This window comes from Schistocerca americana, chromosome 8 (assembly GCF_021461395.2).
Source record: "Schistocerca americana isolate TAMUIC-IGC-003095 chromosome 8, iqSchAmer2.1, whole genome shotgun sequence".
In the NCBI taxonomy this organism is placed as follows: Eukaryota; Metazoa; Arthropoda; class Insecta; order Orthoptera; family Acrididae; genus Schistocerca; species Schistocerca americana.
The window spans coordinates 250,727,859-250,749,674 of NC_060126.1; the positions used below are offsets into that span (position 1 = coordinate 250,727,859).

The window sequence follows — 21,816 nt, forward strand, 5'->3', positions numbered from 1 at the left end:
GACTTGGCTAAATCGACAAGGCATAGCCTTTAGTTTGTGATGAATCTTCCTAGAAAAAATAGTATGCTCTGAAAACTCTCACTGGTTCTTGTTTAATGAATACTTGTCGCCGGGATGAATTTTTATTCTGCAGCCGAGTGTGCTCTTATTATACAACTCGTGGCAGATTAAAGCCGTGTGCCTGACCGTGACTTCCACGTGTGCTAATCCTGCAAGTTTTGTAAGAGAACGTCTGTGAAGTTTGGAAAGTAGGAGATGGGGTGCCCTCGGAAATAAAGCTATGAGGACGGGTTGTGATCGAGATTGGACAGCTTCATTGGTAGAGCGCTTGGACGCGGAAGGCAAAGGTCCCGGTTTTGAGTCTCTGTCCAGGACAGTTTTAATCTACCCAGAAGTTTCAGTATTTTTGTTTCTTTTATCAATCTCGATAGGAACCCACACGACCGTGCGAATATGGCTTTCATTTTTTTTCTGCCGGACTGTTTCTTTGCCTTACTTCTAACTCAATAGCATGAAGTGTGCATATTTGCTCAAAGTTTTTCTATTAATTATCCTTCCACTCGGCGGCAGTACACCGTCCTACATGTAACTGAGTTTTATCAAGACAAAGCGCCATCCTGCCACTAGATCAGTAGTTGGTAACTACGTTAAACTGAGTTATTTTACCGTCCTATTGGCTATGTTTATTCGGAAAGGAAATAACTGGTGTAAGGTGTGCTATCAAGAGTTGCAGTAATCCAAGTCTGTGCGTAGCAATTTTGCATTAAGTTTGTACTAAGACGTTTGTCCGATTTGGGTACTGCACTTTATAACTTCAGGCTTTAACAGATACGGTCGTGTAGTTCCACTATCATTGTTATTTGTACATTTTCTTGAGAAAGATTCTGTGCTGAGTAGTTTTGTTACATGCCAGTTCAACAGAAGATTCCCTCTCAGAGGATTCTGTTTTCAGTGGCGCTTTGTCAGAGTTTGCTGCATTTTGTAAATCTTTCCGTTGACAGCTGCTGGTATCAGTACAGAGAACACTGCCGCTAGAGCAAAGTGGCAGAAAAGAGCATTTTGGAGCTCCTTAAACTTAGGGTATATCTGCTAGATGCTCTGTTGGCTTGTCTAGACAGGATGAAGAGGGGTGAAGCACTTTTAGAAGATGAGTTAGGCACCTGAAGAAAGGCTAAAATATGCAAACATACTCCAAAATCAGGTTTGAGTAAAGGATATGATGGATTCCCTCACTGCCTGGCAATGGATAGCATTTTGTCACCATGCACGTGTCAATACGAGTACTGCCGTAGCAGAACTAAAACTACGTAAAATACAACCAGTAGCTCTGTCTTGCAAGACGATATGATTGGAACTCTTTCACAAAAAGCGAAGCCTAGACCATGTCTTTGTATGACAAAAGTTATAATATTTTTGTTGGTATTACATTTTAAATATGAGCTGCAATCTGTGTAATACTTTTCTGGCATTTCTCTCAATGTTAAAATAAGAACAAACTTGTATTCGCTACTGTTATCTACAATACCTGATATGTAACAGTCATTGGACAGTTAAGCTGGAAAAAATGGTTCAAATGGCTCTGACCACTATGGGACTTAACATCTGAGGTCATCAGTCCCCTAGAACTTAGAACTACTTAAATCTAACTAACTTAAGGACATCACACACATCGATGCCCGAGGGAAGATTCGAACCTGCGGCCGTAACAGTCGCGCGGTTCCGGACTGAAGCGCCTAGAACCGCTAGGCCACCGCGGCCGGCAGTTAAGCTGAAATAAAAACTAACCTACGCGATCGTGCTAGCGGTTTTCCCATTAAATTTTTAGTGAAAGAATTTTTTCTCTCTTTTTCATTGTCTGATATGCCAAAACATTCAGAGAATCGAAGTTAAATCATCATATGAAAGAGCGTGTTCTGTTGCGGAAACTGATACGCCACCCATAATGAACATTGCAGTGTCTGAGTACCTTCACCACACCTAAGTTAACATGAAAATCGACACCAGATGTCCTACGCGCAGCCAATGCTACAGGCTGACGGGACAGAATGACGCCGTTGGCTAGAGCGTCACGAGGGCAATGAACAGCCCCTTGTCACTGCGCATCGCACCGCTACCCACCTTCTTACGTCTTACATGCACACCCCGGCAGCAATGGAAAAAAGGAAAGTAATGTAAATGAGCCTGGGTATTCGCGGACGGGGAATATTTCAATGAGATTCTTCTGAATCTGGTAACTAGGCCGTGATGTAATGTGATTAAACTGACGACGGTTCGGCTACTATCGCAAACCTCGGTAGTTTAATCGAATCATGACGTGGCTGCAGTTCAAGGAGAATTTTATTGAAAAGGAAAATACAGTTTTCTGATATGACGTGTAAAACTGCTCCACTGAAAAGCTGGCGAAGTTAATGGAAATAAGCCCATGACTACAGTGAACTGTAGAGAACAAGAGTGAGGAAGCTGTGACGCAAATTTCAAAGCTAATGTGGAAACCTACTTTGAGAAAGCTCAGTTTTATAGTAGTGCAAAACAGAAATAGCGAAAAACGTACGGCAGTTTAAACTGCGACGATGCTTCACACTGATTACGCCACTTGACTCTCATTCTGGGTTATTGTATGGAATATGAGAACTTTAGGCCTCCTAAAGAGGGAGTGTTGCGGAGGAGCCAGTTGTACCTCAGGCGGCCATCTTAGTTTATTTTCCTTTGGCGAAGCTCGGATGGTTCCTTTAACAACACCACGACAAATTACTTCCTCACTTCTGCGCCAGAGTCAATATTCGCTGCGATATTGTTATATCAACAGCTAAAAATTTGATCTCTCAGAAAGAAAAATACGTTTACAACACTGAAATTCGCTCTTTCACTGCTCACCTCTTCCAACCAGATGATGGGAAACGTTATAGAGGGGAAGTTTGAGACCACTGACGTGCTGGAACGCTCTGTCCTCAGATTAAGCTGCACTCGAACTTCGCCTTCGACTGGTACTCCCAGTTTCTGAAAAAGAAAAGCATAATTAGATGAAGTTGTTATGTTAGCGTTATAACGAGTTGGATATGTTTATTCTACTGTCGGTAGAAGGGATATAATACACCCCACTTTTTATTGCATTTCAGTATACAGATATGTTAATAATGATTTTGTTGATGAATCATATTCAGTATCTGCTGATATATCCATAAGATAGCTACTCATACCTTTTGCATACATTTGTGTGCTATTAGAAATACATGTTTAATAAAATGTTCGTTGACCCAACGATTGCTGTTCGCACTCTTATTTGGTGTTACGGCAATATAAAATTTCTTGTTAAAGTTAAGTCGTGTGGCTTGGTTAGCAGGGATACGGCGAGGGGCAGATAGAGCTACCCAACTGAAAAAGCTATTTTATTTTTTTCTTCCCGCAAGCTGGAACGCTTCGTCCCCAGATTCTGAGTCTTGTGTCAGAAGTGTACATATTGAATCTAGATGACTGTGATGAATGTATGTGCACAGTCGAGTGCAGTGTTCATGTTGTATTTCAGTGAGTGAAGGAAGAGGGTGAAACCCGATGCCAGTACATCGTCTGTCCATCTCTAACAACACTGGAAAGGGTGTCGACAGAAGGACAGATGTATCCACATCAACAGTGTCAAATGCTCTCACACGACGAGACACTGCGGAGGCATTAAGAATACAACCCAGGACATTGGCGAAGGGCTAATTATCAGGAAGTGACCACCATCACCACCACCACCACCACCACCACCACCACCACCACCACCACCAACGCCACATTGTCTCCTCTGCCACGTACTAGCGATGAAAATGTCTCAGTATTCGAAGTGGGTACTTCTGAATTGAGCGCCACTGCACAAGTGTGCATTAGCGTCCTAGTATATGGAGCGAGCATGCGCTTTCCTAAGGTTCGCAGCACATATTTGTGTTCTACTACGTACAGAGAATCTCTCAACAGTCATCCATTTTATTACTATTACTACTACTACTACTAAAGATGACTTTAGGAACCACAAAACACACGACTTTTACAAAACGTTCGTAAATCAAATCAAAGAATACATTCCATCAAACCTTTGTTTCAGGAAATAAAAGGGGAAATTCACAATAACTAATAAGGAAAATTGTCAAGAATTAGTCAAATATTTCTCACGACTTCTGAACTGCTCACATCCAAGGACGAGATTCCCTGGATTACAACCAGAATACGCGAATGAAACTTCACTACCGCCAATACAAGAAGAAATTTATAGTCACAGTAAAAAGCTCAAAAATAATACGTCATCGGGAGAAGATGGAATTGTAGCTGAACTAGTGAAGAACCTTGTTCCAAATTCCTCAAAAGAGATCACTCAAATCATCCAAGAAATTTGGCAGACGGAAAATGTTCCAGAGAATTGGAAATGCGCACTAATTCATTCATTGGACAAAAAGGGTGAGATCAGATGTAAAAAAAATAAAGAGGTATTTCACTTCTGACGGCCACTTACAAAATTTCATCCACCTATCTCCTGAAGAGCGCGCAAGAACAACTAGAATATACAATTTCAGATTACCAAGCAAGCTTTAGACCTAATAGGTCGTGACCGGAACGTATCTTTAATCTTAAAATTATTTTAAAAATTAAACCATTACTCCGCACATTCGTTGATTTTCAAAGAAACCTACGACTCTATAGACAGACTATCTCTATGCAGTTTTCTAGAAGAAGATGGACTAGACATCAAAACTCTAAAACTGATCAAACAAACACACACGAACCAAATCGAAAATTAAATTCATACATAAAATTTCGTAACATTCTTAGTTAAAATAGGAGTAAGAGTAGGAAATGGGATCCCGACGCTATTATTCAACAAGTTTTAGACGAAGTAGTGAAAGAATGAAATAGGAAACTAAGAAAATAAAACTTTTGGAATCCAGTCCAACTAGGAACAGGTCAAGGGAAATTGAACATTCGAAATATAGAGCCTCAAAGAATGTGCAAAGGAGGTTGGCCCGTAAAATCTCTTTTGAGGAGACTGAGTTCATGTGTACCAAGTTAGATACTCCGAAACTTAAATTATGGTGAAATTAACAGAGTCAAACACTTTAGATATCTCAGTGAAATTATTGAACCAACAGGACTTGAAAAAATAGCACAAAAAACAGGTTGCAGAAAACCAAGAAAGTGTCCAGGCTTTTTTCACATTTTTATGACAAAAAATGCCTGTCAAGAGGCACTAAGATAAGACAATAATACAGTAATCAAACCGACAGGCATATAAGCAAGTGAAACACTCTCATTGAATTGAAAACTAGATTTACAAGAAATTAAGGAAGTAGAAGAAAGACTATCAGAAAAATTTTAGACTACGATTCACACAAGATGGATACAGGCTGCAAACAATCGAGACAACAGAATTAGTATCAAACATCAAAACTGATATAAGAAAGAGACGAATGAAGTACTGGAAACAGAGTAACTAAAAGTGTATTGGACTATGTGACATCACTTCCAGCATCAATACTCTTGGTAACTGATGTTGAGGAGGATTTGACAAAAGCAAAAATTGACGTAAGAAACACATCAGACAGGGATGCATTCAGAATCAAAATTGATAACTAGAAGTTTACTCTAGAGACGGAACCAAAACCATACCGAGCAAGTGGATCGAAGAAAGAAAGAAAGAAAGCCTTTGGGGAGAAAATGAAGAAATATTGGGAAAGTAAGAACAATGCTAAGAAAGACTGAAAATCACGTGCATATCGTTGTCGGTTGGGGACATTCGCTAATAATAAAAACAATAATAATAATACTAAACAGAGGTGATATCTGCTAGCTGAGGCATCTCACGCTGATATCCGTTGTCTTGGTGCAATGATTAGTCGGCAGACATTTAAATGTTCTTTGATTGTATTGGTAAATCGGTTGCGATCATTGGTATGCGGGGTATGAGAGAGAAGCTTGTCCAGTTGCTGGATCTGTGATGGTAGCAGTTTCAATGAACTTATTTCGCATGGTTTTAACTCTTCAAGCCGGTAACAGTATACAGTTTTGCACGACTCAGACTGTGCAATACGCTTGACAACATTGGCCAACGTACCGTAACTATAACCTTCCTAATTTACAGGTTTTCTGTTAAAATCGACTGCGAAAAAGAGAACTGCATATTTGTCATGGCGCAGAGCAACCTTTTCTTTCTCACAATCCATCGTTAACAAAAACCCTATATATCATTGTTTAAAATAATATATAACCTACATCGGTCCGAATGTTTATTGGAGAGCATCGTGTAAAAATTTGAAGTATATCTATGAAGAACTTTGAGATTTTTGCTAAAACCGTTTCCTCACTGTACGCTGGTGTGCAAAAATTAAGGTCGAAAGTAACCTTCGTATGATGGTTCAGACTTCGATGAAACTTCGCCCATGCATGAAAGTAACTGCTACGATATAGTACAGAAGGCAATTGACAGAAATATGCAATGCGACGAACAGAAGCGACAGTTCTATTCGAAGACAATAATTGTACTGAATTCTACGATGCGCGATGTATTCTCATATGGTGAGAGACGGGAACACGTAATCCACTCAGGAACATAGTCGACCATGATAAGTTGGTGGTCCAGGCGTTATGGTGTGAGGAGGAATCATATTGCACTGACCTCCAAATCTAGGAACACTGCGCACTCATCGGTCAACGTAATTGAGGGTACTGTACTCTTTCGCCTGTGCTTCTTTTCAGGCGCGCATTCCGCCCCGACTTCATTCTTATGGGTAACAATGCGCGACCGCGTCGAACAGGGCAGGTGGAAAAGATCTTGGAGCGAGAGATATTCGGCAAACGGACTGGCCTGCTCGTTCATCCGAGTTAAATCCCGTCGAGCACGTATGGGATCCGTTGGGAGGATTTACTGCAGCACGTCCACATGCACCGACACCATCCAGCTGTTGTCTCTTGCGGCAGTTGAGGAATGGAACGCCCTACCACAGTAATTCCTTACCGATCTTGTGGTCAGCATGGGAGCACTCTGCAGACCACGCATTGACGTTCGTGGCGATCTTACACCCTATTAATAACCGCGTTCTGCCTCTTGTAGTGTCTGGGTGACCGTCATGAATCGCGGTGACTTCAGTATAATTATTGACCTCTAATAAAAAGTGACATCTCTGTTCGTAGCATTCGTATTTTATCAGTTACCTACTGTACTATATAGTACCAGTTTTTTCTATATGTGGTCCAAATTTCTTGTAGCTATATTACTAGATGTTCCGTCAAAATCTTGTCAATAGACGTTTTGCTGACATCAGGGATCATTTCGGAGAGCTCACGAACCGTCACTCTTCGATCTGAGAGCACCGCTGCCTCCACTTTTGCGACTGTTTCGTCAGAAGCAGATGGCCGTCCGGAACGCTTATCATGGACGCCAGTACGCCCGTTCTTGAACTCTCTGCGCCATTTGCGCACATGTTGTACCCTCATACACTTGTCTCCATAGATTTCGCATAGCTGGGAATGGATTTCTGTCGGCGTAACGTTTTTTGCAGACAGGAAACGGATCACCGAGCGCAACTCACACCTGGCGGGCAAGGCGATTGGGAGATCCATCACGTACAGCTGCTAGGAAGGGGATTTGGAGTGGGGGATCCTAGGTACACCACAGAACCGCGGGATCCACCGTAACAGCGCTTTTCAGGACTGTAGCGTCATGGGAACCTTCTTTTACGGACAACCCTTGTACTTGGCAGTGACATGTGCGAACGTTATTTTCGGTCTTAAGGGTTCTGCACACCAGAGTCTATTAGTATAGATTACTACTACTACTACTTTTATTATTCGCTGTTACTATTTGTGTTGGTTATTATAACTGCTCTCGTTATAATTTCTTAGTTGTATGTAATTGAACCATAAGCATGCACAGAGGCAGAGAACGTTATTGAAATATTTTGTGGTACGTCATGTGTGTTATTTCTGGACTGATGTAAGAGAGGCACTTACGGCGCCAATCTGGTCAAGCCAAATAAATAATTAAACAATTAACTAAACAATTAATTAAACAATTAATTAAACAAGTACACCAATAAGTACGTACTCTTAAGGAAGTACATAAATAACATACCTGAAAGTTGATTGCTAAGAAATGATTTTGGTTCATGGTAATGATGAAACATGTTTATAGAAGATGACCGACGTGTTTAGATAGAGTTACGGAACACGCAACATTGACTTACAAATATGTGACATATTTCTCCATCGTTAATGAAAACCTGTATGACAATTTAAAACAAAAGTGTCTTTAGTTTTGAATTTATAATGATCTTAGTTAGCTGTACTCAGGAACTGAGCGAAGAGTTTGTCAATGGTCAGTGCAAAACAGCTTTCACTTACCGGCTGAATCTTGAAAAATGTCTCATGTTTATCCTTTTCAGGTTTCAGTCCCACAACGGCTTCAAGGAGAGACGGGTCAGCTTTGTAGAAGTGCGGAAACGACAGGTAGACTGGGGCGGCTGCGAAGCAAACAAATTCATCGGTTATACTCATTTCAGTTTGTGCATTCAACGACGTAGATTTAAACAAACTGATAGTTTAGTCTTTTATGCTTATAACCAGTCGGTCTACAACAGACAAGCATTACTGTTGTCGTAGTCTGTGGTTTTTTGTCAGAACTGTCCTGTATATTGTCTTAGAATATGCTACTAATAGAAGCAGAACAGAAGTTATAAAACAGCGTTCATATATAAATGTAAACTGTATGCACGAAAGTTTCGGCACCGCATACTTTCAGAGGGCTATGAGTTTCGTTTTAGGAAGGCTAAAACCACCCGTGTGGAAGTTATAACGTTATTCGTGGCAAAGGAGCATGACATACGGAAACCGAAGACTTAAAGTGCTATTGGTTGACCTACAGCAATTGCTCAATAGCATGAGGTTCTGTAAGATGATCGAAATTATCAGGATAATACTAATACGCTAAGGGTAACTGGAACGAATTTGGGACAGTAAGAATAAAAGTCCAAGAACCAAGTGCTCCGGTTAAAAAGGATATAAGCCAGGGATACAGACTTTCTCCTGTACTGTTCGAAGAAGCAAAGGAGGATATTAAGATAATGGCTCAAAAAGTAGAATTAAAATTCAAGGTAAAATCGTGTCTCTGACAAGGTTCACTGATTTCATTGTTATCCTCTGTGAAAGTGAGGAGGAATTACAGTACCCATCTAATGAAGTCTAATGAGTAGAGTATGGACAGAGTTAACCAAAGAGAGACGAAGGCGTTGAGGAGTAACAGATGTGGGATTAGCGGCACACACAACATCAGAGTAAGCGACCGATTCTCTACTAAGCTGGCTGAAATGGCTCTGAGCACTATGGGACTTAACAGCTGTGGTCATCAGTCCCCTAGAACTTAGAACTACTTAAACCTAACTAACCTAAGGACATCACACACATCCATGCCCGAGGCAGGATTCGAACCTGCGACCGTAGCAGTCGCGCGGTTCCGGACTGCGCGCCTAGAACCGCGAGACCACCGCGGCCGGCTCTCTACTAAGCTGCAAGCAAAATAATGTATCACGAGCGTAAGAACAGTAAGAACACAAGGTAAGAGAGAATTCCTCGCCATAAGAACGCAAGTATTATCAAACGTAGGCCGTAATTTGAGAAATAAATTGGTGAGAATCTACAATAAAAAAATAAAATAGCCTGATGCACCACGAAGGAATTATCCAAATTGGACGAAAATAGGAACATGTGATGTATATGTACAGACAAATGATTACAATTACAGAAAACACGAGACATTTGGTGCAAAATTTGCGGTAACAGCTCTATCTCATCGTAAGGTGGTTCGTCGACTTAGTGAGAAATTTCGGAAGGCAGACTCAAACTCTAAGACCACATAGGCTAAACGAACAGACGTAGTTGAATATTTCTGCATCTAGCAAATAATTGAGGACATAAGTTGCAAGTGCTACTCTGACATGAAGATGTTGGCACAAGAAAGGAATTTATGGAGGGGCAGCATCAAACCAGTGATGACTCAAAAGTGGCTTGCGAAGTATACAGTGTGGTCAGAAACAGCCTGAAAAGCTTGTAAGGATGTTGTTTGGTAGGCTGTGTTGAGGATTAATTGTTAGGAAATAAAATTATATACGTGGCGGCGTTTTCCCGATTTAATTAGCATTTAGATTAGCCAATCAGATCAATGCAAAAGAAAATTCAAGTGGCCCGCCAGATACAATTATGGTCCGTTGATCTCATACTGTAGATGATAGTGCACGAGTAAGGGTACCAACTCTCCCATATTTCCTCGTATCTCCAGTATAATAGCAATTTCTTTTAAATTCTCCCTGCTCCCTTACAGACAGCCTCTCTCTACCGTGTGTTTCGTCAGTGATCACTGTTATAAATGTTAATCCCGTGAATTACTATCGATAGTTCGAACGTCCTGTCCGACAGATCTCGAAAAGTTTTCTTGTAATAATCGGTACTGTTGTCGAGTTGGAGTCCTTTTTCTGTTCGTGTTTCTACGGGAAGAAGACAGTGTGACTTAAGGGAATGAGAGGAGCGGAGAAAGAATGACATAGCCTACGCGTCTCGAGAGGTCGTGAGAGGGATGATTTTTTGTTTGTTTCTCGAAGCCCACGGAATTGCATGACGAGTACAGCTCAACAGCTGAGGTATATACATTACACACTGAAGTAAAAAGGACTCACGAAAGCGGATTATAGAGACGTTCATATTTAACCACACTGATTACATATCGTATTTCTCAATTGACACACACAACAAAACATTTTGGAACGCTTTGAAAGAACCAGTACTTATGGATCGCATAAGTTGTGAGCAATCCAAAACAGAGGACGTTCAACACCAAATGTTCCGATTTGTTTGGTCGTCCTCCTGCGAGTGTGCTTATTACACTGTCAGCGTTCAAGTGTGTCTGCATTTGCTGCTAAACTGAAGCAATTTCCATCATATGCTCTTCCAGTGAAAATGGAGACATAAAAACTCCACAAAGCACATGGCCTCCAAAGTTAAATGAGCTTGCTGCGTACTATTTTCTTCCTCCTGCTTTGTGAAGTAACGCCGAAATATGATACCGTATGACAAAAGAGTAAAAGTTAGCAAAGTACGCCAGTTTTTTTCATATTTTTATAATACCATTGTCACCCATTCCAAGAAAATACCATCTAGTTGTGCTGTTGCAATTTATCGCTACTGAATCTCCCTTAAACCTCCCTTAAAATCATAGATATTGGTCATATCCCATAAAACTATGATAAAATATTGGTCGTCTTACTCACGAGACAGCTCAGCATTTAGCTCGGGTATGATATCTACCATATTTGACAGACAACAGGACGCACGTTTTTCTTCGGAAAATTGCGTCGTTCAAGTGCGTTTTATGCTCGAAATTAGTATACAAATTTCCAGCGTTTGGTTTAAAGTTTCTGACGGTCTCAAAAATAACCATATATTTCATGGCGCGGGAAACCCATCATAGGCTTGCTAACACTGTCTCCCTCCCACCCCGTCATCACAAACCTGGAACACTATCTAGCCTATGATGCGTCACTGCAGTGCACAGAGTCAGTGAAAAACAAAGTCGCGGTTCTAGGCGCGCAGTCCGGAACCGTGCGACTGCTACGGTCGCAGGTTCGAATCCTGCCTCGGGCATGGATGTGTGTGATGTCCTTAGGTTAGTTAGGCTTAAGTAGTTCTAAGTTCTAGGGGACTGATGACCACAGTAGTTGAGTCCCATAGTGCTCAGAGCCATTTGAACCATTTAAAAACAAAGAGGAAGAGGGTGAGGAGGAGGAAGAGGGTGGTGAGGAGGATGAAGAAGAAGAGGAGGAGGAGGAGGAGGAAGAGGGAGGAAGAAGAGGAGGAGGAGGAGGAGGGAGGAAGAAGAGGAGGGAGAGGAAGAAGAGGAGGAGGAAGAAGAAGAAGAGGAGGAGGAGGAAGAAGAAGAAGAAGAGGAGGAGGAGGAGGAGGAGGAGGAAGAGGAGAGGAGGAGGAGGAAGAGGAGGTGGAGGAAGAAGAGGAGAGAGGAGGAGGAGGGGGAAGAAGAAGAGGAGGAGGAAGAAGAGAAGAAGAGGAGGAGGAGGAGGAAGAAGAGGAGGAGGAGGAGGAAGAAGAAGAGGAGAAGGAGGAGGAAGAAGAGGAGGAGGAGGAGGAGGAGGAAGAAGAGGAGGAGGAGGAGGAGGAGGAAGAAGAAGAAGAGGAAAAAAATGGCTCTGAGCACTATGGGACTTAACATTTGACGTCATCAGTCCCCTAGAACTTAGAACTACTTAAACCTAATTAACCTAAGGACATCACACACATCCATGCCCCAGGCAGGATTCGAACCTGCGACTGTAGCGGTCTCGCGGTTCCAGACTGACGCGCCTAGAACCGCTTGGCCACACCGGCCGGCAAAGAAGAGGAGGAGGAGGAAGAAGAGGAGGAGGAGGAGGAAGAGGCGGAGGAGGAAGAGGAGGAGGAGGAAGAGGAAACTCAGAAGACGATTTTCAGGGATTTGAAATGTAGGTTCGGTTTTATAAACGAAAAAAGAATGGGGCCAGTTTTGAAGTCTAATAATAAAAATGGTAATGTCATTTTTTAAAAAAATGCTTAAAATTAAGGTACGCCTTATAGTCCGTAGCATGTTACATGCTGTAAAATACAGTACTGCTGCACTATGGCCAGTTTTTGTGCAGCTCTTGTTTGATTTTAGAAAACCAAACTAAGAACGCAGTTGGCGACACTGTCTCTGGCGAGCCGCTTGAATTAGAGCGTGCAACGGCCTGATTGGCTGCCTTCAATGTTAATTAACCTTCAATGTTAAAACGGAGGAATGTATCGAATATTTCTCCTAATTTTTTTTCTTCGCACAACTTACCCTGCAACAGCCTTGCGAGCTATTCAGGCTCTGAAGGAGAGGAGTAGTGGTAGAGAAAGTGTGCAGTACTCACAATACTGGCAGGGGCTGATGTTCTGCAGACCTCGGGGCGGGCAGGAGCCATCGGAGGCGGGACAGAAGCAGCGGTTGTCGGGCTTCTTGTCGGGCGCCTCGAAGACGTCGTCGGGCGGGACGTAGTAGCCCGCCTCGATGCCGTCCTTGGCGGTCATGTGCGTGAAGCGCAGCGGCAGCACGCGGCACAGGTCCTTGTCGTAGACGTGCACCACGTCGGCGCCGGTGAAGTAGCGCGGCGGGAAGAACGAGCCCTCCGAGGCGCTGATGCTGTTGCACGGCGCCTCGGGCCAGTACGGCAGGTGGTCCAGCCCGTTCAGCCGGTTGATCAGCCCGAACTCCTTCATCGTCGTGTGGCCCGTGTAGATGGTGGACACCTCGTCCAGCGTGCCGTTCCGCTGAAACAGGCCGGGGAGCTCCAGTCAGTGTACTCACTAGCTGCAGGGTCACTAATGTCGCTATCACCCATTGGCGTATGTTATTAAGCTTACTGCTCATCTTGTACATATGGTGAACAGAATATGAACTGAACGGATTGGGAGTGAACCGAAAAAAGGTCATTCCCGGTTTTAAGAAGGGCTGTAGGACAGATGCACACAATTGTAGACCTATATCGTTGACGCCAATCTGTTGCAAAATTGAGAGACATGTTTCATGCTAAATAATTATGACTTTTTGGAGAATGAAAATCTCTTCTATAAAAATCAACATGGATTCCGCAAACGGGTCTCCTGCGATACTAGGCTCTCTCTGTTCCTCCAGTGGATCCACAGCGCCGTAGACAACGGCGGTCAGTTTGGTGACGTATTCCTTGACATCAGGAAGGCATTTGACACCGACCCGACCGCCGTTTAGTGACAAAAATACGAGCTTATCGAGTATCGAAGCGTATTTGTGACTTGTTTCGAGACTTCCTGGCTGACAGAACTCAACATGTCTCTCTTAACGGAATAAAATCGACGGATGTAAAGGTAATTTCCGGAGCACTCCAAGGAACTGTGATCGGACCGTTACTGTTTATAGCATATATAAATGACCTAGTAGAAAGTGTCGGATGCTCTATAAGGCTGTTCTGTAACACTGTAGCAATGCCAGAAGATAGTATCGTAGTAACAATTTGCAGAATAATCTCCAGAGAATTGATGAAATATGTAGGCTCTGGCAGTTGAACATAAAAGTAAAAAATTTTGACATATTGGGATATCTAGGAAAAAATCCACTATTATATACCTATATTGCTAATGACAAACCGCTGGAAATAGTATATACTGTAAAATATCCAGGGGTAACTATCCAAAGTGGCCGTAAGTGGAATTTCCACATAAAGCAAATAGTGGGAGAAGCAGATAGCAGACTCAGATGCATAGGAAGAATCTTAAGGTAAAGTAACTGATCCACGAAGTAAGTGGCTTATACGGCGCTTGCTCGACCTATTCTTAAATATTGTTCATCTATCTCGGGTCTCTGCCAGATAAGACTCATAGAACCGACATAGAAGATGCAACGAAGAACGGCGCATTTCGTCACAGGATCATATAGTCGGCACGAGAGTTTTACGGAGATGCTCAACGAACTCCATTAGCAGGGGTTACAAGAGAGGCGTTGTGCATCGCAGAGATTTGGAATTGAAACTTTGGGAGAGCACTTTCCGGGAAGACTCTGACTACATGTTACTTCTCTCTCTCTCTCTCTCTCTCTCTCTCTCTCTCTCTCTCTCTCTCTCTCTCTCTCTCCCGCCCGAATACGTCTCGTGTAATAACCACAAGGGGAAAATTCGAAATTAGAGCCAATACAGAGGCTTGCCGACAATCATTCTTCCCACGCGCTTTTCACGAGTGGAACAGCGTTCCAGGCCTCAGTTAGTGGTACAAAAAGTACACTCCTCCACACGCCATTAGATGTCTTGCGGAGTATTATGTGGATGTAGATGAGTAGCAGTGGGATTAGCGATAAACTTATAGCTGGTGACCAAAAAGTAGATGGCATGAAGGATTTCGGTCAGCTTGAAGACAAAATGATTCATGATGGCCGAATCGAGGAGGATATAAAAACCAGGTTACCCGAAAGGAGTCTGCTAGCATCAAACACAAGTTTTAGTTTGAAGAAGAAATATCTGAAAACTTAAGTTTAGAGCATAGCATTACATTTGAGTGAATCAGAAACTCTTAGAAAGCTGACAAAGAAGAACAAAGTTGAAAATTATGTGGACTGATGCGAAATCAGGAGTTTCGTTGCAGAAACGGCGAGGAAAGGAATGTATGGAGAATACTGACATGAAAATCGGATAGAACCATGGGATATTTTTTAAGAGATCAGAAAATAGTTTCCATGGTGTTGCATGGAGCTGTGGACGGTAGGGAAGACAGATCTGAATATCTCCAACGAGAATGCAAGTGTTATTCTTAGCTGAAGAGATTAGCATTGGAGAAGATCGCAGGCCGCAGCAATGCAGTCAGAAGAGTGATGGGAGAAAAAGAAAATAGTGTGAATCCGAGCCTCACAGACAGGGATAACTTCGATACAACGGCCGAAGGGTCTCCGGTGAGCCTACATCTATATTCTTTAAAGAACGTCAGAGTGTGTTTCCCATTCCAATTCTTATTAGTGTGACTTCGCGATCCACACCCATGTTGAGCATAGGAAGAATGACTGCTGTTTAAACGACTCTGTGCGTGCTGTGATCGATATAATTTTGCCTTAGAAATCTCAATGGGACCAATATATATGCGGTTGTAGTATATTCTAGCTGCTTGACTTCGAGCTTGTTCTAGAAACTTTGTAACTAAGCTTTCACGAGATAATCTGCGTCTGTCTTAAAGCGTGTGCCAGTTCAGTTTCTTCAGTATGTCTGTGACCTGACAGGTAGGTCAGACGCACCTGTGACCGTTCATGCTGTCCTTCGATGTATACGTTCCATATCTCCTGTCACTCCTATTTGCTGCAAATCCCACGAATAGCAATATTCTAGAATGGGTCACACGATCGTTTTGTGAGTAACACCCTTCGCACACTTATTGTATTATTCCAATATACTGTCAGTGAACCGAAGTTTGCCATCTGATTTACCTGCGACTGAGGCTTTGCGAACGTTCCGTGTCGTACTTCTACAAATTGTTACTGCCACGTATTTATATTAAGTAACTGATTGCAATTGACTCTGTGATACTGTAATCTTAAAATGCTACATTGTTCCGTTCTCTGAAGTGAAAAATTTTACAAGTTTGATTATTTAGATCAAATTGCCAATATTTGCACCACTTTGAAATTAATCATAATGTAACAGAATGTTCGTCCAAGTTTCTTCACACAATACTTCATTACAGATAAAAGAATTATCTGCGGGAAGTCTGAGGTTCTGTTAATATTGTTAGCAGTACCATTAATATACAGGATTCCGGGTTAGATATGTAATAATATAAAATGTAATAACTTGAGAAGTAAACGAGATATTTATTGACGGTACATTTCCACGCGTATGGTAACTTAAAAAGTATTTTACACATAACACACGTCGATATGCGAATTAGTAGTGGCGCGACAGATATCATATCTCTATTCCACTCCTGCTCAAGTGTTCTGAAACATTGAACATCTGACATTTTGTGGTATCTGCACGAATGCGAAGGCACGGATCTGGTATATTACAAACTAGTGTCTGGTACACCTATTTCTTGATAAACCCCCTTAGAAAGAAAAGTATGGATTAATCCAACACTAGCCTCTGTAACTTCGTGCTTGGCGCGGTGGTCCGATATCGAAATTCCCACTTCCTTAAGGCTATTGTCCTATTTCTTAATTGTTACGTAAGTGGGATAACCGGCAGCTGGACGCAGTGAATACTCACGCAGAAAACGACGTTGTACCAGTGTGACAGACTTAGCTCCACGACAGAAAGCACACAGAACACCTTGTGCTGTGGAGTCCACATGTGTACTGATGCCCGTTTACATGAATAAAGCAGTTACGTGCATGTGTACACGGTACCAATTGCAGCAAGCAAACACAGTAAACATTTCACAATTAATAAAATGTTCCCAGCTATTATGCCGCGGTCGAATGGATTTAGATTTAAAACCTGACCTTTCGTTCCCATCTGCGGAGAACATTTTCGAGGGGAATCGTAGCTTTGCTGAATGTCCGATTCTCACCCTGGCTCGATACCGACTACAGCAAAATTCCGCTTCCGTGTGGCGTCACATGTTGTGATTACGCGGTCGCAATTGGCCGTTGTCGACTGCCGTCGTCCGCTGTTGCAGTCATCCCGTTGTGGAAGACTGATACACATCTTCAGCACCAGAATCCCAATGACAATTTCACGCCCTTCTCCTTCCTACTGAAATTCCTGCGGTGTTTTGCAATCTCTGTGATCTCACTGTACAGCCTTTCACGGTATACGCTTGTAACTGCCAGTACTTGAGTTTTATCAAAATGAATGTGGTGGTTTCCTGGCTGTAAGGAATGTTCCGCAACAGCTTATCCGTCAGTCTCCCTTCTGCAATTGTCGACTCTTCGAGTCGTTTTTGGACAGTTCTTTTTACGGAATCCTATTAATTGTAGCTTTTACCTGCGGTTGGCATCCTCGGCCGATTTTAGGTGATCTTTTATCTTCCGTGTGGGTGTGTAAATTACCGCGATGTTCAGCTTTTTCAAGATTTTTTTCTACGCGGTCAGTCACGTCTTTAATAAATGGCAGGAAAACTTTAGATTTCACCGGCGCTGGAGTATCGCTATGATTTCTAAGCGGTGGTACTAACGCTTTTTCCACGTCAGTGTACGAATAACCATTCCTGAGCAATGCATTGGTGAGATCCAGAAACCAGTTTGGAAGGTAGGTACTGGCAGCAGTACAGCTGTGAGGACGGGGTGTGAGTCGTGCTTGGGTAGTTCAGTTGGTAGAGCATTTGCCCGCGGAAGGCAAAGGTCCCGAGTTCGAGTCTCGGGATTGCCACCAGCCACCTCACCACACTCATCACAAGAAGAAAGTGTGCAGTGATAGTGAATAAGAGCAACAGAAAATATAGTGCTTTCTGCTCTCGCCTCAAATAGGTAAGTATAGTAGTATAAAATGTTTCTTATTGGTGAAATCAGTGATACAAAGTGCTTCTCACCAAACATCTGTCATGCTCGCGGCCAAATCAGTGTCAAAAGTATGCCCAGTAGTACTACGAGTGTTTTTCTTTTTCGTTATTTTACTGTATTGTGTAGGATGAAAGCTTTACTTACAAGGGAACCTCCGCATCGCACCCCCATCAGATTTAGTTATAAGTTGGCACAGTGGATAGGCCTTGAAAAACTGAACACAGATCAATCGAGAAAACAGGAAGAAGTTGTGTGGAACTATGAAAAAAATAAGCAAAATATACAAACTGAGTAGTTGACGTGTAAGATAGGCAACATCAAGAACACTATGAACGCATAAGCGCCGTGCTCCAGTGGTTAGCGTGAGCAACTGCGGGACGAGAGGTCCTTAGTTCAAGTCTTCCCTCGAGTGAAAAGCTTAATTTTTTATTTTCAGTTTATGTGACGAACTCTTATGTTTTCATCACTTTTTTGGGAGTGATTGTCACATCCACAAGAAAACCTAAATCGGGCAAGGTAGAAGAATCTTTTTACCCATTCGCCAAATGTACAAGTTAGGTGGGTCGACAACATATTCCTGTCATGTGACGCACATGCCGTCACCAGTGTCGTATAGAATATATCAGACGTGTTTTCCTGTGGAGGAATCGGTTGACCTATGACCTTGCGATCAAATGTTTTTGGTTCCCGTTGGAGAGGTACGTCCTTTCGTCTACTAATCGCACGGTTTTGCGGTGTGATCGCAAAACACAGACACTAAACTTATTACAGTTAACAGAGACGTCAATGAACGAACGGACAGATCATAACTTTGCAAAAATAAAGAAAGAAAACTTTTCACTCGAGGGAAGACTTGAACCAAGGACCTCTCGTTCCGCAGCTGCTCACGCTACCCACGGGACCATGACGCTCGTAAACTGAGGCTGTCCTTGATGTTGCCTGTCTTGCCCATGGACTATTCAGTTTGCATATTTTGCTTATTTTTTTCCATAGTTCCACATAATTTCTTCCTGTTTCCTCGTTTGATCTGTGTTCAGTTTTTCAAGGCCTATCCACTGTGCCAACTTATAACTAAATCTGAGGGGGGTGCAATGGGGAGATTCCCTTGTTAGTGAAAAGTGCCAACTACTCATTTTTTCTTTAATGATTTCCTTTACTATGTGCCCTATAAAATTTATATTGTTTACTCACACTTCGCTCTCTGCTTCTCTTATATGACATAAATTTCTCTCTTCTTCAGTCTATGTATAATCTGTAGTATATGTAAAAAAGTTTCTTCCACTTCTGCTCCATCTATCATGCTGATGTTTCCCTCATACTGCCCCACCTAACAGTGCAAACAAGGGAAGAGATCAAACCAGAATGCACAATGTGGCTGTGGCATCACAAGTGCATGACATGCAGAAACATGAACTCAAAATCAATGTGTCGATGCTACATATAAATTATTATGCCTGGCCTGCAATGTTTTACCCAAAAAAAGATGACAAATGGCCATGTAGAAGGGTTCAAGAAATAACAATAAGAGCAAAACGGAAAAGAAAAGAATATACAAAGGAAAACCTATAAAATGACAGTAATGTTAACCAACACTAGGAATATAATAGGTTAATAGAATAAATTGTTTTTTTTAATGTATCGTTGTTAATATATTTAAATAAATATATATGGTTACAAAAAAAGGTCCGGCACACAGTTTTAATCTGCCAGGAAGTTTCATTGGTGAGATGTTTTAATTCTGCGTTAAGCACCTGTGTAACATTTCCGGCCATGAAAGTTTACATTTTACCATGCATTTAGAAGCAAACCGCCATTAAATATTCAGCTACATCTCAAATTACTACATATTGTATTATTATATGTTTAACCCGGTCACCATGTACAATATGAACAGTAAGATAAGAGAGTCGAGCTCACACTGCGGCTTGCCAACACACGCTCTTCCCGAGCATCAGTCACGACTGGACCGGGAAAGGAGAAATTGTCAATGAAACACAAAGTACACCACAAGGTGGCTTGCGGAGTACTTACAGTGAGCAGTAGGCCCATCTTGGCGTTGGGCCGCTGGCCGCGCGGGAAGACCTTGCTGGCGATTTTGGTGAAGGGGTCGTCGTAGCCGAACATGAGCTCCTGCGCCGTCACGTGCACGAACGGCTTCTGCTTCCACACGCGCAGCACGATGTTGAGCGCCCTGGCCGCCAGCCGCGGTATGCTGTTCATGTGCGAGGACAGTGTCTGCAACACACCAGCTCCACTTACCTACCTGTCACTTTCTTCCATATCTACAGTACTCATCTTTCGGGCATCCTCTACATCAACATCTGTTAGCATTACTACAAAGTTGACAAATTTACGTTACTCGTAATTTGGCAGTTTATGTCGGTACAATATGCAGTCAGTCGCTTTCTGAATTTGATACGATATCTTGCACCTGAGAGGTGGGGACGTGTGAAAAAATACGTGGGTACATATAAGTTAACGTAACTTTTTCACATGTCACTATGTTACTGGCTGTAAACTGTCTTTTTTCTTTTTTCAAATGATTTTTTTCGTGGCATTGCTGGATACTTTTAGTACACACACTATCAGATGAACTTTTCCTCAAAGATTTCTTTACCTACCAATTCCAAAATGTGGTAGGTTATTCTTAGTAATCAGATAAATTGGGTACCAGTCTTTTAAAATCAGTCTTAGAAACCTTGCAACAAATTTTTATGAAATAAAATTTGCTAAGTCTGATAGTAATGCACACTGAAAAATTCTGTGCCACAGAAGGTTGTTTTATAGTATGTACATGGTCCGTAGCCAATCTCACCTTTTTATCTTCAATGGTTCAGCAGTAAATGTTCCTTATACACATAAGAATTAAAGTTGCGAGAAATGCAGAAAAAAGATTTTATCAGCATTTATGCCGGAACCAAACATTTAGTGTCTTTGATCTTCATATAGCTCCGTTCTTCTAATCTGACCCTCCCGTCACGCCTTTTTTGCAATATCCTTCACTAACCATTCAGAACTAGCAATACGCACATCATCAGTCATCTTCAGCTGGTTTTAGTGAAGTGACCACCATCAAATCTCAGTCTCTTATCGGCCCTCATTCTTCCAGTGTTATCATCATTAAACACCAGACAACCATCATATGACGAAATTCTGACGATAGTACATGAGAAAACGTTTTCTTCGGGCGTCTCTTGTAAACAAGTATATTAAAGATTTCGTTCGGGTTGTGTGTTCCACCAAGTGTGCATTCCTTTAATGTATCGTAATTAATCACACCGCAAATGGCTCACAGCCTTCTGTATTCTACACATGTCTTCTCTGATGACACGAATCTATAAAATTTCCCAAACAAGGACAGAGTCGTGTAGAAAAGTAGGCGTGGCACTCGCGAATTGTTTGCAACAAGATGGGTTTTACATCTTTGTATCACGAATTTAACTCTGAAAATTGGAGACAGTATTTCTAACATGCTACAGAAAAATCTGTTAGCAAAAAGTTTCAACGTTTTGACCAATTTTTCATACATTCTCCCTTAAACTAGATTTCTAGCCACTGCAGGCTCATCATCAGTTAGAAATGAAGGAATGTTATTTTCTGGACCGTGTGCAGTCAGATAGTAGAGTAGTCGTGATTACACTGCTTCGTCGTATCCACGGCAAATTCATTCTGATAATGCACCTTTAGTTAGGTTACACACACACATACATACACACACACACACACACACACACACACACAGTAAAGAGGCCTTGCGTTTGTTTACTATGAACCAAGTGCACCTAAATAGTGTGTGTGTGTGT

At 42.1% G+C, this 21,816-nt stretch overlaps 1 protein-coding gene across 1 annotated transcript in view; it reads right to left on the reverse strand.

The window, feature by feature from the left end:
* The window catches only part of LOC124545249 (scavenger receptor class B member 1), a 388,675-nt gene that overhangs the window by 6,131 nt on the left and 360,728 nt on the right, over positions 1–21,816 (reverse strand). Inside the window, exons 6-9 of the mRNA XM_047124122.1 lie at positions 20,045–20,248; positions 12,936–13,332; positions 8,368–8,486; positions 2,875–2,997 (exon numbers count right to left, since the gene is read on the reverse strand). Coding sequence (XP_046980078.1) covers positions 2,875–2,997; positions 8,368–8,486; positions 12,936–13,332; positions 20,045–20,248 — 843 coding nt within the window. The remainder of the gene's footprint in view (positions 1–2,874; positions 2,998–8,367; positions 8,487–12,935; positions 13,333–20,044; positions 20,249–21,816) is intronic.